The 18,891-nt window shown below is 36.3% G+C and overlaps 1 protein-coding gene across 4 annotated transcripts in view; it reads right to left on the reverse strand.

Moving 5' to 3' along the window:
- Positions 1 to 18,891, reverse strand: part of ATP9B (ATPase phospholipid transporting 9B (putative)) — a 155,854-nt gene that overhangs the window by 58,323 nt on the left and 78,640 nt on the right. For all 4 annotated transcript variants that reach the window (XR_009418459.1, XR_009418458.1, XM_059471682.1 and 1 more), the window contains exon 11: positions 12,262 to 12,338. Coding sequence is in view for 2 of the 4 variants with exons in the window: in XM_059471682.1 (XP_059327665.1) it covers positions 12,262 to 12,338 (77 nt within the window). In the remaining 2 variants the exon portion in view is untranslated. The remainder of the gene's footprint in view (positions 1 to 12,261; positions 12,339 to 18,891) is intronic.

The raw sequence follows: 18,891 nt of genomic DNA on the forward strand, positions 1-18,891 counted from the left end.
AAGTATTTAATTGCCTTTCTGGTCAGATATAGAAAAGAGCTGTAAATATGTACAAATGTATATACATAACACATATTATGATTTTAGTACTTAATTCCAAATCTGTTTTTACCCACAGAGAGATTAATATTTCAAAAATTCTGCTTTCCTAAGGTTTAAGAGCTGAATTCCATTATCAGAATTCAGCAATCAAGTGGTGTGTGTGTGTGTAAATGTGCAGGATGGTGGTTTTATTAAACAAAGCCTCATCTGGACAACAAAAATTAACTTTATAATATCACTACATTTTCTAGAATTTTTACATCATTAAATTTATCAGCTGAAATAGCTTTATTTCTATTAAGCAAGCAACAACAACAAAAAAATCTTACCATAAAAGTCAACTCCTTCTTTTTGTGTTTATATTCTTCAAGACATTTTATGAACCACTTCATACTTAATGGTTTGCAAGCAATCCCAACAGTTGGGAATTGTGTGAAAAGTTGCACAGATTGACAGATGAAGTGAAAAGGTCTGTATTAATTTTCCAAATAAAGAAATGCACTGAGTGGTATTTCACTATGATTATACTCCAAAGTACCAATTAGAACGCATATCAGAAACTAGAGCAAGTTGACACTCTACAATAAAGCAAATAATTTCCAGTTGGAGGGGCAGAAAATGTTAATATGCAATGTTCAAGACTACAAGAATCTTTGTAAAAGGAAGTAGCTAATAAGGTTTAATGATGCATGTCAGGAAGCCACAGTATGTAGGGAAACACAGCTGGCTTCATTTTGTAAACTATTTGATATACACATCTTTCTAGTTCACGATTATCAGCTGTGCAAGTGCCACAGGGGACAGTTTAGCCTTCAGATCAGGATATTCTTCTTGTTCTCTAAATTACAAGTAAAATACATTAATATAATATGGTGCTGTAGGCTAGTGCCCTGACTAAAGCTTATCAGCTTACAAAAAAGATTAAAGAACTCTTCTGTAAGATTCAGTTTGAACAATCTCAGCAGAATAAATAGGCTGAAGAATACCGAAATAATAAATATATTTATAATACAAATCTACATGCATTTTTGAATGTCAGATTAAACCCTGAAAGTTACTAAAATAAACATGAAATGTCATTTATATTAATTCATACCATTTCATGAGGCATATACTTCTTTTATCATTAAATTAATATTAATAAAGAAATCATGGGTATTATGGATAGATTGCAGCTATACAAAGCAGTATGCCTCCTGCTTTACTGCACTCCAAGTTGCTCAGTGACTGCAATATGCAGGTGACAGCAATTAGCAGCAGATGACAGAAGCACTTTGAATTTGTACCAGATGGTAGCTAAGGGTCATTGGAAGCTAGCAGACTTTCCACAAGGAAACTGTTGTGCAGTACAACTATAAAACACTTCAGTACTTAGAAATAAATTATTCAGGTTCTCAAAGAAAATTGGAAGGTCAAAATAGAATATAAAATATTATGCAAGGCATTAAAAGCTCACCTAGTGTTTACAGGACTAAATACATTTAAAAATAAAACAGTGCACACAGAGCATATCTTAGCCTCACAATGGGGAGAGTCATTACAAAACTAGTAGGAACATCAGCTTATGTATCTGCTAAACAATTCAAACCTGTGTCCCATAGGAGGGGAAACATAAACACACTTCTTCTTCAGTGCATGAATAAGATACTTACTGAATACATGCTTCAATGCAAGAGGAAAAAAAGGCCAGGGGAAGATTCATATGTGGAATACAACACTTAAATGGATGCCCCTCCACACTTCTGCTGTGCCCTCAAATGTACTGTTTCACAGCTCAAACACAATTAGGTGTGTCTCATTGGCAAAAATTAATTCCTACAACCTCCAAATTTATAAATACACACAAATTTTCTTTGATTTTTTTAGCTGCAAATCAAGAGTGAGATCCCCTTAGACGAAGCACAGTGCTGCACCAGGTACTGCATGAACTACCTCAACAAGCCATGGAAAGATAAATTGATTTGAGCATAAAGGATCAAATAATGATACTTAATTCAAGTAATGCTGCTTAATGATACAAGTAATAGCTGAAACAAAACCCCAAAAGTGAGAATAAGATGTGGACATAGAGCCAGAGAACCATTGAGAATTTCAAAAATATGTATAGATAAAGTCAATGAAATGGCTACTCAGCTGCTTATGGGGGAATTTCTTCTTGTGCATAAAACTGTTAAAAAATCAACAATGCATTCAAAAGTTGTAGCCAACAACTTGATAGCAGAGCAGATGAAAGATACATGAGTTGTGATAAAAGTAGCTTTAAAAGGAAGGTGACAGGGCTGGATAGACTAAGGAGGAAGGAACTCATGGAAAGATGTGGGTAAGAGCTGAAGAGGTGAACCAGGATCATCATCTTTTATCATCACAATATGAATGCACACTAACCAAGACAGCATTTTTCAAGGTAAAAAAATTGTGACAGATTATTTGATAATTTCATCTGATCAAAGACTTAAACTTTCTTCTTCACAAATGTACTACCCTGTCAGAGAAAAAAAATGAGCATGTGTAAGATGTGTAAAGAGAAAAAAGAAGGAAAGAGAGGGAGGGAGACGAAAGAGAGAGAGAAAGGGAGAGAAGAAAGAAAGAGAGAGAAAGAGAGAGGAAGGAAGTGGCAGAAGGAAGGAAGTGGCGGAAGGAAGTGGCGGAAGGAAGGAAGGAAGTGGCGGAAGGAAGTGGCGGAAGGAAGGAAGTGGCGGAAGGAAGGAAGTGGCGGAAGGAAGTGGCGGAAGGAAGTGGCGGAAGGAAGTGGCGGAAGGAAGGAAGGAAGTGGCGGAAGGAAGGAAGGAAGTGGCGGAAGGAAGTGGCGGAAGGAAGGAAGGAAGGAAGTGGCGGAAGGAAGGAAGTGGCGGAAGGAAGTGGCGGAAGGAAGTGGCGGAAGGAAGTGACGGAAGGAAGGAAGGAAGGAAGGAAGGAAGGAAGGAAGGAAGGAAGGAAGGAAGGAAGTGTCGGAAGGAAGTGTCGGAAGGAAGTGTCGGAAGGAAGGAAGGAAGGAAGGAAGGAAGGAAGGAAGGAAGGAAGGAAGGAAGGAAGGAAGTGTCGGAAGGAAGTGTCGGAAGGAAGTGTCGGAAGTGTCGGAAGTGTCGGAAGGAAGTGTCGGAAGGAAGTGTCGGAAGGAAGGAAGTGTCGGAAGGAAGTGTCGGAAGGAAGGAAGGAAGGAAGGAAGGAAGGAAGGAAGGAAGGAAGGAAGGAAGGAAGTGTCGGAAGGAAGGAAGGAAGTGTCGGAAGGAAGTGTCGGAAGGAAGTGTCGGAAGTGTCGGAAGGAAGTGTCGGAAGTGTCGGAAGGAAGTGTCGGAAGGAAGTGTCGGAAGGAAGTGTCGGAAGGAAGTGTCGGAAGGAAGTGTCGGAAGGAAGTGTCGGAAGGAAGGAAGGAAGGAAGGAAGGAAGGAAGGAAGGAAGGAAGGAAGGAAGGAAGGAAGGAAGGAAGGAAGGAAGGAAGGAAGGAAGGAAGGAAGGAAGGAAGGAAGGAAGGAAGGAAGGAAGGAAGGAAGGAAGGGAAAAAGGTGGACCTAGTGAAAGTATTAGACCAGAGTAATAGGGTGGAGAAGCAGAACAAGGCAAGGGGGAAGGTAGTCAGAAGAAAGATATATTGAATACAAAGCACTGGTGCTGGCTGAATCTTCCAGAGACCATACATATAGTAGGGAATCACAACTAACTGAATCAAAAAGTTTTTCAACACTTCTTTCAAAAAACCCAAAATAAACAACTGTCCAAGGACTGTCAAACTTAGACTAGAAAAAGAGCCCTATGTGATAAGCAAAACAAAAAAACAAACAAACAAACAAAAAAACCCTATCCCTCAAACCCAGTAGGCATCAGTAAGAATCTTATTTTCTTTCTTGAGCTGAGTCACAAGTCATCTATCTTTGCTTTTACAAAAGAAAACATTTGAGTGGATTCCTTGGAGACTACGAGATTAAGAAAAGATTCCACAATGTCTCCAAATCATAAGAGAAATGAAACTGAATGCTGTTTTGTATAAACAGTATTTTGGGATGCATTCCAAAAGATATGATGGGAAGAAAATGAGCTTTAAGAATATGAAGAGCAATCTACTCTTTACAAACTAATCCACAATCTAAACCACATTATTTTCATCCGGTACAATTTGGAACGCTGATTTTAATGCTCAGTGTATCCACAGGCTTGCTCTCTGAACTGAGGTAAAAAAGAAGGGCAAAGACTGTATTTGTTAAGATTATGACAAGCTTGTTACTTCAAGCATCAAACACAACTCAGTAAATTATCTTAGTTATGATCCCTATGTTCAGCCTACACCACAACAAATACTATGTTCTGATATGGAGAGAACTTTCCCTCTAGATATCCATCACTGTAAACTAAGATTTCAGGTCATGTGAATCATGATGGTTTCTGAGCCTCCACTAATTAGAAAAATACATGAAACTTCAGTTGCATGAATTATTGAATCACATAAAAACCTCAAAAGATGTATTTTTATACTTGCTTCACACATAGAGAAGGCTATCCAATAATAACAGTAAATAATAATTAATGCTTGTAAGCATCCAAATAGAAGTTTTGAAAATTGGATGAGCATCTATTCTAAGAATGTTCTGCAGGTCTTAAACATCCTAGTTTCTGACATTTGAGACATCCCTCTTTCATAATAATTGTAAAAAATAATAATCAATATACTTTCAACTTACCCATCACTAAAATTAATATCTCTATCTTTTCTTATAGAGTTCCTTTCCATATTAGAAAAAATTAAGTTTATTCAGAAAAATATGAAAATAATTGCAGAAATAATGAAAATTATGCAAAAGACATTATATAGGCTTTTCCTAATAACAACTAGAGTTCATAAGGACCTTAGGCACACCTGACTTGCTACACAGTTGCAGCATCAAGTTTTAGAACTATATATCAAAGAAATGTGTTTGCATGCATCTTAACTAAGGAAAAAATAATTCCAAAAATAAGGTTTCAGATTTCCTATAAAATACACACAAAAAAGAAAAAAAACCCCAAAAAAGTACTGACTGGGATACAATTGTTTTTATTATCAAACACCAAGTGTACAGAACATAACCCTAATGTAGGAAAATGCACAGCAGCCTTCTTCCACATCATCAGTATTTAGTTGCCACCACTTTGGCTTGCTCACAGCCAGCAAGGCCTTGCAGGCAGAGCCTTCTGAAAATGGTGCAGTCCTAAGCCATGGGATGAGGTTCCAAGTACCCACTGAGAGGCCGTGCCCTTTGCCCCTACCCTCATCTCCCAGCAGCTGCATTTTGCCAAGGGCATGATTAAATTCTGAATGGCAACAAAGCCATAAGGAGCAATGAAAAGGTAAAAGCAAACTCCCTCTGCTGATGAGCAGCAGTGGAGGCAGCAGCTGAGAGAAAATGGCCATCATAGTCTGCTTCTTTGAGAGCTTACTGGGATATTCCACACAAGCAAATGTGCAGGGAATCTCCTTTTTGCACTGTCTCCTGCAGAATGACAACATTTAAAATGATTTCTTTATTTTACCATAAATCATTAATTTTAGCTTAGATTGTCCCAGGTAAAATACATGTAATTTCTGGTGAATAAGCTAAATAGCACGCTGTTGCTATTCCATAACTTGATCCTTTTTAAGAATTGTTCTGACTATTTTGTGAGGTTAATCTATTTTAATAGATTTATAGATTACTTCAGAAATGGTGTATTCCACCACTGATCCTTCCTTAAACATCAGTGTGAAATGACATTGAACTACCGAGACAAATTCTAACCTACATATGTTCTAAAAACACTAAGATAACAAAACTCAAGCAACTTTTTCATGGGAGTCTCCAAAATGGGAAGAGAGATATCACAGAATATCAAGTAACGTTCTTGATGAGAATCACCAGAATTTAGGACTCCAAGTTAGACATGGTTTGTGGCTTGCCATTAACATTCTGGCATATATCAATTTTTATTCTTCTACAGCTTTGCAATAGGGAATAAATTTAACACTGTAGGAATTTTACAGCTGTGAATAAATTATATAGCTTTGCAAAATCAGCGCTAGAGTTTGGCATGAACTCTAAAATACACAGTAAACTCAGGAGTATACCCAGAGTACAGTGAGAATTCTCTCCCACTACTGAAGGGCCATTCCCTCACTTGTTCTGTATATTGTTGTATAGCAATGAGTTGTTTGGAACTAAACTCTGTAAATAAAAAGTGGCACCAGCTGAAAAAGGACAGTGATTCAACATCCATGTCCCAAGCAGCAGCACCCTAACACAGCACAGCCAAGCTCCTCAGCCTGGTCCTTGAGCAGCATTCAGGCTGAGTGCCTCAAGCACCACACAGCAACACAGTGTGCCACACAACTTTCATGCAGCCAGGAAAGACCTATCACGTGCCTAGGTATAGCAATTGCATGCTATGTTTAGTTGTTGGTTCCAGAACAAGTAAGAAATTAGGGTATAGGTTATTCTGTAACTTTAACTTGTGAATTGATAGCAGGTCACATAATGGAACAACTTCTCTAGCTTAGGGATACAACAGCAAAGTAGATAAGCAAGTGATGATCTAATTATTTTAAGATGCCAAAGAAAATACATGAGGATCAACTTTAAGGCTACAGGCATCACATACATACAAACCCATATATATCATGTGTACACAAACCCCAAATTAGTGGATTTTGAAACCTAAGAGTACTGTAAAACATTCAGCTAGGTTGGATGAAAAATGAAGTTGAATACCCTTAACTGACCACTCTCAGCTCCTGTTTCTTTTGTGGATCTTCTGTTTTCCCCCACCCCACCTCCTTTATCTCTCGTGCCTCAGTTTCCCATTTGTAGTATTACCATTTTATTTCTTTAGAGGAGAACAATGTAAATTGGAAGAGAATAAAAATATATACACCATTACTCGAAAAGCATTGCTAATGGGGATAAAAAGTGCCCCACCAAGTCTCTGAAAAGAAGCAGCATGCTGTAAATAAAATTCATGAGTGTACAAAACACCCCAGCTCAACAGACTGCATGAAGTGATTTTTGTCCACATATACACTCAAGGAAGTCAGTCAAGACTTCCAGTCTTATTGTTTTCTTATTGTCTTAAAATCATGGTATAAATCCAGCATTCTTCCAGTTTTCTAAATATCAAAGAAAATTGAAAACCTCAGCTCCTTTATGTGGAATTATGCTTTCTCCATACTAGTCATCTAAGGATTTAAATTCCCACTTGACACTCTTGCTATTTCAGTTAATGGTGTTAAAGATAATTATAGTAGGTAGGTGTTCTCTCTGTCTCAGAGTAAAGGACACACAAATTTTGTCTTTGGTTTGCTAAAACTCTGCTGACTGCTTCCAAGCATTAACATTCCTACATTCTAATTTTGGAACAACAAAGGTGCCTCCTCTGCCATTTAGCCCTTTCTTTCCAAACTTTTAAAGAAAAGTACCTTTTGTCTTCCTCCTTACCCAACACAGTTCCATCCCTCTTGCCGAGGGACACCAGGCTCTTCAAGGTGCTACTCTCCTTCTTTTGCTCAGAGATGAAAGCACATGGAGAGACAAGCATCAACAACACTACATGATATGCATTTCCCTGTGGCCTGATCCCACAAGTTGTCCTGTACACCAAGAAAAGGAGTCTCATACTTCATGGGAAGCTGGTAGTTAATCACTTCCTTGGACAGAAGCTCTGTGTCAGGGGACAAGCTAAGCATGTCACTACATATAACCTGTAGGTGACAGCTTTCTCAGTTTTATCCAATACAAAGAGAAGTTTTTAGGAGGATTAACTACAGCAGACTATACTCCAATACAAAGTGCTGCATAAACATTTTTCTTATAAATCCCTAACATTTGCCATGAAGAGCCATGTAACAGTTTTCACTGTTCTTCTCTAACCCTGGCCCTTCAGACATACAGCCAGAGAAAGCCATTCTTCTCAAACAGACTATGAACATGAAATTCTCAATTTAGTAAAAAAAATACGCAAGTGAAATTACTGGGCTCTTGCTCAACAATGTAGCAGCAGCATAAAGTGAATGCCCTTATGAAGCCCAGAACAGAAATGCAAATTGGACTTAGAAATGTCAGCCTTTGGGGTAGAAGAGACAAGAATGTCTTACTAATGCCACTAACAAGATGCTGGACAACCTAATTTACTGCTGTTCAAAAAAATGTGTCAAGGCAGAAGAAGCATATATTTTGAATATTGAAATAGCTATGCTGAAGTGGCATCAGCTTCTAGGACAACATGAATCTACCACATGAAGCCACTCCATTTCACTCCAAATAAAGAATTGGAGGGAGGGTATCCTTTTTTTTAGCAAATATTTTTCAAAAATCATCCTCATAAAAATGGAGAATGAGCATAGATAAAAGCCTTTTAAACACAGAGAAGTAAGTTTGGTCACAAAAAACCAGAAAGAGATGTTTGGAGGAGAGAAAGAATGAGAGACTGAGAGAGAGAGAGTAGCAAAGTGATTTTGCCTCAGTTTACCAGAATAGCAAGGCCATTTTCAAATAACCAAGGGGAACATATACAGAATAAAAGAAAAAAAAACCAAACCACCCTTTTGAGATTTTCATATGTTAAAAAAACCAAATCAAAACAGCAAACAAGGAAAAAAAGCAGGAACCACAAGAGTAGTTAGCTTTCAGGCTAGTTAAGAATTAGGGTAAAAACAATATTACTATTTTGATGAACATTGAATGGTTACTATGAAGTTTTACTTCTGATGTTAAAATTTAACAGCAGATGTAAAATTCCATAAAATAAGGGGGAAGAAAGAGTGTTTCGAACGCTGCTTTTAAGGATTAGCAACATTAAAACTATTTTTATACTAATCTGAAGCACACTAGGCAGATTACATGCTGTAGCTCCTTTACAGAAGCTACTGGTTTCTCAGCAGTTCCATTTAAGATAATTTCTACTAATTTTGATGCGTTACTGTGTACATTCTGGGTGTATATATATTACAAACTTCAAGAAATTTTAATGTTTCAATCTTAGTACACAAAATACATTTCCATCTCCTGCCAAGGATACTGTGCTATTTTAATTTCACCAAAATCTGTTTCCATTGATGGAAACAAGTCACATTTGCAGAAGGGTAGCACCAACAGTCTTGTTTTCTATAAAGACTAAAGCTGCAAAGGCAACTCTGAATTTAGATAACAAAAAACTGTTCTGCACTTTAAAGAAGAATGAGAACACTGCAAAATGCCAGACAAAATAAATAAATAACCTTAGTTTGTTAATTTCCCTCTTGGTTAATTAACACCTATAAATGACCTTTAGCATTGACAAGTCCAACTTCATCCAGAAAGCCAAGGTTTAAGAATATCTATCCAAATAGGATTGATTACTGATTACAGCATTGTGAGGAGCACAATTCAATCTGATTTTTTTTTTCCTTTAAAGACTGGAACTGCATTCCTGAGTAATCTGATGTGACTGCCAATGAGGTAAAATGCAGAGAGTCATTACACTATAATGTTGATGTTACCACTTCCACATTTATCCGAAGCGCAGAACATATATCATTTTAGACTGAAATTAAACCTTGCCAGAAATAATTTTTCTTTATATTGTTGGAATTAAAAACATATTGAATTGATCCATTAAGAAAATTCTACACTCTCTATCTTTGTGTTTTTCAGACTGTGTTTGCATCCTTAGGCAATGAAACAATTTTTACAATTGTAATAAAACAAGTAAGCGTTGACTTTAAGTTAAGAAAATTGTTGCTTGAATGACTAAATACTTCAGTAAACACAATAAATCCTTCTAAGTTTAACATACAGATAAATCCCATGCTTGAACAGGTACATAAATTTCACAATTTTTCCTATCCAAGTTTTCCTAAACTTATTTCAGTTTTATTCTTTTGCTGAGCATTTATATATAATGTCTGCACATTTAAATTTTAATATTGGTTCATTCAAAAAGCATCTAGTGTTAAGAAGGCAAATTAAAAATCTATCATTAGAAAAAAACAAATTTATAATAAGAAGTACAGCAGTAATATTATTCTCCAGCAAAAAATACAGCTGTAGAACCTATTTGTATTTCAATGAAGAGAGTACTGATAAAAGAGTCAGGCCCATGAATTTCTTGCTTATTTCTGGACATATGAGTATCAGTTTGACAGTGTAATTTGGGAATCATAGATCTCAGTGTTTGCTTTCCCCCAGAGAAAGAAGACACCAGCATTATTGAACTATGTTCCCAACAAGAGTGTATCAACACACTGTACAGGAAAATCCCTAAAATGTTATTTTTATTTTCTTCAAAGAGCAGCAGAGAGAGACAATGTGCCTTTTAAAACTGGTTTTGAACGGTATTTCAAACAATGCTTTCCTAAAGCAGAACAGGCTGCAGACTTATTTCCTCTCAAGTTTGCAGCAACAGCAAAACTGATCAATTTAATTTTAATTTTGTTTCAGCAAGTTGTATGCTAATTTTATTTTTAAATGTTCAAATCTTTAATCTCTCAAATGTAATACATCTTCTACTCTCAAAGATTATTTTAGACTCCCTCTGCCCTCCTTCTGGGTCCTAATGCTACATACCCTAGCTAACATGTAACCATTATTTTCAAGCTTGAGAGAACACAGGAGGATCCCTGAATACACAGAGGAGGAATGAACTGAGTACTGTTTGTCTACCTTCTACATGGTTAGCTAGCACAAAATATCACCTACAGATAGCAAGTGTCTCATCATACAGAAGTATGCAAACCAATCTCATCCCATGGTAGAAGATGAAGAGAAAATCAGATGCAGACTGCAAATAAAGATACAGCTAAAACTACACCTTAAAAATGATGACAATTAATTTTTACAGTGGAGTACTCCATTTTATCACTTAGTCAGCTCTGAGAGTTCTAAGTGTTTTCCTGTTTTCAGTTCCCAAATTCATCCTTACTGGCCATGTTAAATGTTGGTTACGTCTTTAAACATGGTTGTTCAGTTCACAGAGACAAAATCTCCACGCCAATATTATTGTTGAAATAGTCACATACAAAAAAATTAACATTTACTAAAAGCCTAATACATCCCCAGAATGTGTTGAATTTAGGTAATGCATGCTACACTGATGCATACTTCCCTATCAGTTTGCTACATTAAATAATTTCATTTTAAACACCTGTGCAAGTTATTTATTAGGGAGAAGTTGTTCAGAATTCTTGAGAGAAAGATTCTATTACTAAAGGGCTCATCTTTGTATCAGGTAGAAGAGAAAATAACCATACACCACAAAGATTCTGGTTCCATTTTACTCTATTATTTTAAAATGCACGTTACAAAGATTAAAATAATAAAAGGCCATCTTAGTCCTCATAATGGTACATATCACCCGTCTTTGTCAATGAGACATTTAAAAGCATCTCTTTATTAGAAACACAAATCAATACACTCAGGGGACTGCAATAACTGCTTCAAGCAATTTGTATTATCATTTCATTCTTGATGTTCCTACTCAGAGCAACTTATTATGAATGGCGTGAAAATGGTAACCTGTCACTGATGATTGTTTTTCTAAACCTCTTGCAATAATTTTTTTCTTTCTTAATATAATTATCTTCTTACTAAACACAGGTCTAGGTTGTAAGGTACAGCCCACAGCTGAAGTTCTATCTCTTTAAAATTGAGAGTGCTCCCCAACTTACATTAGAAACATTACTGATTAAGTGAAGAGCTATTTGCTTTGTTTAGACCTGAAAGAATCTTGTACAGAGGGAAGCACTGAAACCTCTAGTATCTTCTTGACAGAAAAATCTCTTGAAAATGTTTTAATTGTTTGCAAAAATCCCTGAAGAGTGCTCTGGGTAGTGACTGGAACATCTTGTTCTACCACCACTGGTAGCCTGAATAAACTTTAGTATTCTGTTATAAACTTAAAACACTTCTTAAAACTACTGTGTACCTTTAGCCAAATACTGTACAGTAAAATAATCTGGGAGAAGTGAAAATTAATATTTAGCTGTGAGACAGTATTATAAAGGTCTGAAGAGGAACATTGATACTTCAAAGGCAAATGCCCACATTACCACCTGTAACACTCCTAGCTAAAGGAAAAATAATTTTACTTTCAGAAGGAGACTGTAGCAGACTGTACCAAAATTCAAGGCAGCAGCACACATGAAACACACCACAGCAAAAGCTTTTGGATTTTTGGGTTTAGGTACATCTCTTTTTAAGTTTTCTGAGAACAGAATGTGGCAATTCCAGAGTAAGACTAACTTACCTTATTTTTTGGATTGGATGTGTTCATTACACTTCGTGTTTCCTTGCCTGTGTAAATAACAACACCAATTACAGTTCCTGAAAAACAAACAAAACCCCAGAGGTGTCAGGTAAATGAGAGATGTTTCCAAATTACAACTTGCACTAATTTAGTTCCTTAAATAAATCAATTGTATAAAAAAACCCCAACATTTCTGCATAACACTGTGAGTGCTGATTTTCAGAATGAAAAATGAAGAATTATTTTAACTTCTGCAATAAACATCTGTAAAGATGATAACATGCTTTCCTTCTTTTTTATGGAAACAATACTTCCAATGGAAGCTGGTTAGAAACTTGTATTTAAACTTAAAATTTCCTCCAGCTGTTTTCAGAAGTTAGGACAGCATAAATAACTGCAGAGTGAATAAAAAATGAGTAAAGTGGTGCTGAACACATCACACATTAATTGCCTGCTACCTCTGCCATCTATAAGGAAGTAAAATCTGATTCAGCCAATTAATTACTTTGACAGAGTGTTATACAGAAATATTATCTTCATTAGCTTATAAACATTTTAATTTTAAAATTATTTTTAGCCATTTTTTACAGGATGGTATAGGAAAATCTGGCTTCAGCATGACTTAATAAATTTTTATATTAAAAAAAATTAATTCTATTATTAATATGTTACATAACACTTCCTAGCATTAAAAACTCCCCTTATTTCTATTACTTCATCAGGTTACCTGAAATGGTTTTATGGCAGTACAACCAATAACGTGATTTTTCTGGGGGTCACTATGATATGAAGAAATAATAAACATAACTATTCAAAAACTGCATACTCAGAAAACTTTTTAAAAAAGTAGAAGTATTACATGTTTGTCTGACATTAAGTTAGTCTTTGGCAATTAGAACCCCATATAAGATCTGCTATCACTACTCTTGTAGTGTAACAGGTTGTAAAAAATTGAAGAAACTCCCAAAGACAAAAATAATGATAGTGAAAGATGTTTGCATTAAAGATGTCTGCATTTACTCAAAAATAAGAATGTATCCCGGTTTAACCCCAGGCAACTAAGTTTTATGCAGCTGTTCACTCACTTCCTCCCCAGAGCACCAACGACAAGGATGGTGAGGAGGATAAGAAAAAAAAAATTGAAAAGAAAACAAAACAAACAAAACCAAAAAAAATCTCATCACAACTCATGGATTGAGATAAGAATGGTTTAATGATTGAAACAAAGTAAACATAACAACAATAGTAGTAATACTTGTGATAATATTATAAATATTGAAATAAAGAGGAAAAAACCCCAAAAACAAAAACTAAAACCAACCAACCAAACACCAAACCCCACCTCCCCCCAAAAGAAAACAAAGACCAAAGTGAAACAAGTGATGCATAGTACCACTGGCTCATGCCCACTGATCAATGCCCAGGCCACCCCAAAATTCCTCCAATATTCACTAATCCATAATTTCTAAGCCCTTTCTACTGTCTCCAACCAATGGCCACATATCCCTTTGGGGCACTGAGCTGACCTGTGTCCAATAGTCAGAACATATTGGACAATATGCTGTAGGGAATCTCCTCCTGCACACTCCAGCAACCTCTGCCTTCACAGGTGTCTAGTTCAGTAGAAGCCAGGAGGACTCTACGTTCCAGATGGCACATTTCTACAAAGCTTTGCCTGGCTGCTGCAGCTCAGAAAAACAAACTGTCCTACTTGTCTCATATTTTGTTCCTTGAAAAGTTGGTTTCAAAGGTGAAAGTCAGATAAATTCCATTTTGATGACTGAACTTAGAGCAGAAGTTTGGTTAGATCTGACTAAGCTGCAGCTTGTAACAAGTCATTGATCTTAGATTTTAAACTTTGTGCCATCAGCACAGTATCAGTGATAACAAAGTGCTCCTTAAATCTGAAGTACATTGGTGCAGGGAGCTTTATCTATAGTTTCATTGTTGTCCCACAGTGGTTGCAGCAGGTACAGTTCTGGTATCCAATAACGAATTGAATCCAACCTGGGATTTCTGGAAGCACAGCCGTACGGCAGGCCTCAGCTTACTGAAAGCACTGACTCCCGTATTATTGCGTAAGGGGCCTCTCCTACACTGGGCAATCCCTGATAGCTGTGGATGGAGTGCTTAATGCTGGGGAGAGAAGTTAGGACATACCCCTAGAACAAATGTGGGCCTAGAAAAAAAAGAAAAGCAGACTTGTGATAGCCAAGAATACTCTGAATCCCGTGTGTGATGATTCCAATTTTGCTGTCTCCCAAGCAAACATCTTCACTGTATGAACCACAGAAAAACCAGGGTGTGCTCAAATTAATTAAAGTCATAGGTAGGAGTTGGCAGAAAATACTGCTTTTGACAGCTGTGCATTTATATAAATTGTTCTGATTTTATCTAAAGTGACTTCACAAGACTGACATCTGCCAAAATGATGATGCAATTTCATTAATACAAATCTTCTCTTAATAGGTATCTCAGCAGGTTTCTCAGAAAGCTGCATTATCTTGTTCAGCATTTGAACCACACTAATCATTACCACAAGTGGAGAACAAAAAGCTAAAGTCCATACTGTAGTGGACCTTCTGAGGCTTTTTAAAATTTAACTGCTAACTGTCCTCTCTCCCTTTCTGAAATGAAATCTACTGAAGTTTTCAATAAGCACAAACACCACAGTCATTGATGCCACAAGCACAAAGCATCTGAAAGATAAGTAATTTAATTGAAGATAAACTAAGAGTTTTTCAGAAAACTCAGTGGTTTAAGTTACTTGCTTATATTTAGAAGTGTTTCTCTAGGGACAGTAGTTTTGCAAGTTTTCACTAACCAAAATTTCCTTTCCTTCAGGCACTGTTATTAATTCCACAGTGATAATACAGATATTAAGAATGACAGAGACTCTGTGCCTTACTGTTACTTTTAGAAAACCTGCTACAACACAACTTGTAAGTGGATAAGTCAGAATATTTTTTTTCCTATCTCACTTATTAAAGAATAACTAAAGTATGACTGCATGCTTTGGACTTGAGAAAAAGGCTTTTGATTTCCATCCCTGCCAGAAGCTTCCAGTGTGATCCAGGCACATTAATCTTTGTCTTTTTTAGGGTTGGGATAAGCATCATACAGACGATCACCAGATCTCTGTCAGAGCTTTACAGCAAAGGGCAAAAAGCCTTGCAAATTGGGTATCAGTAGGAATCTCCATTTAGATATCTAAACTATCAGTTTTGAAACTGGGTATATATTAGGTGCAGTAAAATGGTTTTCCCTTCACCCTTCCCATTTAGCTTATTATTCTTTTAAGGGGTAAAGAGACAAACTAAATGCAGGGAAAGTAAATGCCTTCCAAATGTACAAATTTGAGTAACCTCATTCTTCTGAACATTATATTTTGATATAAAAAATGACATGGAATAGTTTATTCTTGAGTTGTTTGGAATTACACAATTTTGTTGAATCAATTTTTTGGTTCCCAAAATTCAGGAAGAAAACAAAAAAGTCTTAAATTATAGCAAATACTTTTCTTGTCACTTCTACTGTTCTAGCAATAGGTGCTTTTTTTCTCTGTAGAATCCATTACTGTAGTATTCTGATATTCTCATGAGCTTTGGTAATCTGCATTCAAGATGCGGTTGATAAGATTTCTTGAAACCGTTATACACTTAAATTTACTGTTACTGATCTGTGAAATAATTGATTTGTGGTCTCTCTCTTCTAGAATTATCATGGCATCAGCAACCAGAGCTCAAATTTTCTGAGGTATTCCCCACATAATTCCCCAAACACTTTTCCCAGCCTAACCTTGACCCTCTGTATCACCTTGACAAATAGCAGTGGCATCTATCCTGGAGATAGTGGGCTATCCTACCTGATGCAATGTGGTTTTTCTAATATGTCAAATAGTTGTATCAGGAAATTCAACATCTATTAATCACTGGGAGGAGAGCCCCTCACCCAAAAATTGTCCTGTATGTCCTATACAAAACCATTAAAAAAATTAAATTAGGCTTTGTGTCTGCAACTCAGGTACATATTCCTTTCCTGGGTGTCAGTGATGTAGCTCTCTCTGCTCCTGAGACTGACACCATCAGTCAGTAATATGTCAAGATAATAGCGCTAGGTTGACCCAGAACACTTTGTAACAACCTACAAGGGGTTGGAAAGGACCTAACAGGGTCCCAATGAGTCACACATTTGCTTGGCTTAGTAACAGATGCTGTCCAGGCTGCTTAGAGAGCACTGGAGGGAGCAGTCTTTCAAGCTAGACAGTATTAAAGACTGTCATACTAAAGAGTCTTAGGGTAAATGAAGAGATATACAGGAAACCTTGCAGGGCAGAACTCTACCCTCCACTATCTGGACTCAGGCCTCAAATCCTCTTTCTTGAACCAAAGTGGAACAGTAATAGAATTACTAGGTTTGCACACAGACATCATAGTGAAAAATGTGTGTAACAGAACTGTGAACCTAGACAGTGAGGACATTGAAATCAGGTACAAGTGTGGGTGAAGTAGCTGTCTACAGGGTAGAAAAACTGCACAGTTTCACATACTACAAGCTGTTTATTCTTCTGTTTTCATGAAATCCTAGTGTCACTTATGTATAGTAGCTGTGCACAAGCATATTCTTCCACTAGATTTTTCAGATATAATTAAAGGCTGTGACTGATTATACCAGGGGAGAGAATGCAGAGGCACCTGCAAACTTGTGTAGGCAGAGTCCACCTTTGATATCCTGCCATGGCAGGTTTAAGCAAGTCAGCTTATGTATGTTTATAATGCAGTCAGACAGTGACCAGAATTTTTAAGATTTCCAGTTGTCACAAATCTTGGAAATTCAATTATTAAATCTACTTTAAAAAAAAAACCCAAGCAAATTTAATTAGCTCAGCATCAAGTGTTCTAACTTAGTTTTGTACATTCAACTTGCAAGTGAGGTGGAAACAACTGAATGATGCATCAGTTATCAACCAGATCTAGAGCATCTTAATTTTAACAATTTGCTATATGTTTTACCTTATGGTCTTCCTCAAGACTATATGCACAGTGTACCTCTAAGATCCTGTAAATGCCTTATTAGATAAGCAATAGACTGAAGGAAATAATTTCCTAGTTTTTGCTGAAGGGCTAATCCTATCAAATGCTAAAATTACATCCACACAGTTCCTGAGTAATTCTTAAGATCTGGATTTTTGGCCTACAGGACAATGAATACTTACATGAGAGAAGCACATTACAATGGTATCAAATTGCAGTTAATACATGAAATTAGGTAAGTGAAATGAATGATATGGCAGAGGTTAGATATAATTAATGTCACAAAATCAGTTACTGAAGGAAATTATTTTTGTCTGGTACCTAAATTCAAGGTAACTTCTGTATGCACACCACAGCACAGTTTTTAATTTCATGATCACATTATTTTTCCCTTCAGAAGGCATTGCAGTCTTGAAGAGCCATTCAATATTTTTTACCTTGTATTGTTCAGTGAGTTTGCCCTTAGTCTGCCTTAAAGTCTTATTCCACTATTAAAAACTATGTCCCAACAAGAGAATTATCTTTTCCTATGTTTTTCCACTGCCATAATTAATAATGAGCTAAAGTCCTTCATAAATAATTAAACTTTCACAAGACCCCTCAGAAGTAAAAAACTCAAACTTATCCTAAGGTATAAATTTTAGGGAGAACTGTTTCCATTAATATAGGTGCCAAATTTTAATAGCAGATCAAGAGCAATCAGTCAATAGCTACACTTCTAAACAAAATCATCTACCATGGAAATGAAAACATGAACAGCTTTCAATTAAAATTCAAATATACTGATTCAGAATTAAAGAGTTTGCAAATGCATAGTCTTTGTTTGTAGTTTTCTTCCACACATAGATTTGAGGAAAAGGAAATTCAAACCAAGTTTTTACAGTATTGAAATTTATAATTCATGAGAAGCATCTTTTTATCCAAAGTTAAAAACCTGAGGACAGCTTTAGGCATCATCCATTTGACCACAGTTTTAGAGTGGTAATTTTCCAGTAATAATTTTCCAGTGCAATCAAACCAAACAACACTAACAATCAAAGATCATGACTGTCTTTTCAACACTTGGGAAAGGAGTGCTCAGTCACAGACTTCTTTTCTACCTCGTCAGAATTCATCTCTTCCCCACATCCTTCCAGCAGGCCCCTCACTGATGTAAGAAGTCTTCATAGTAGGGACTAACTTTACAATTTAGCTGGAAATTTCTTTAGTTCCTTCCCATTTCTTGGCTGTTTCCAATTGTTCCAATTCGCCATCTTAAATCCTAGCTCTCTTCAGAAATCATGCTCTCTCAATTTCTTATTCTCCGTTGTTATGCAGAAAAACCACTGCCCTTTTGACTTTTCTTACATAGAGCAAAAATGAAAAAAAAAAATTTCTGCTCTAAAAACCAAGAAGTTACAATGGCTTAAAGTCTGAATAGAGCATCTAGGTATTAATGTGTACTCATTTATAATATCTGGGACATACATGAAACAGTAATAATATTTAGATCCCAATATTTTAAAATTGCCTAACTTTGAAGCTTATCTACTCTCTCTGACTAAGACTTTGCCTAATAGAAGATACTAATCACAGAGTATACATAGAAGAAAAGCTC

The sequence above is a fragment of the Ammospiza nelsoni genome, chromosome 1 (assembly GCF_027579445.1).
Source record: "Ammospiza nelsoni isolate bAmmNel1 chromosome 1, bAmmNel1.pri, whole genome shotgun sequence".
In the NCBI taxonomy this organism is placed as follows: domain Eukaryota; kingdom Metazoa; phylum Chordata; class Aves; order Passeriformes; family Passerellidae; genus Ammospiza; species Ammospiza nelsoni.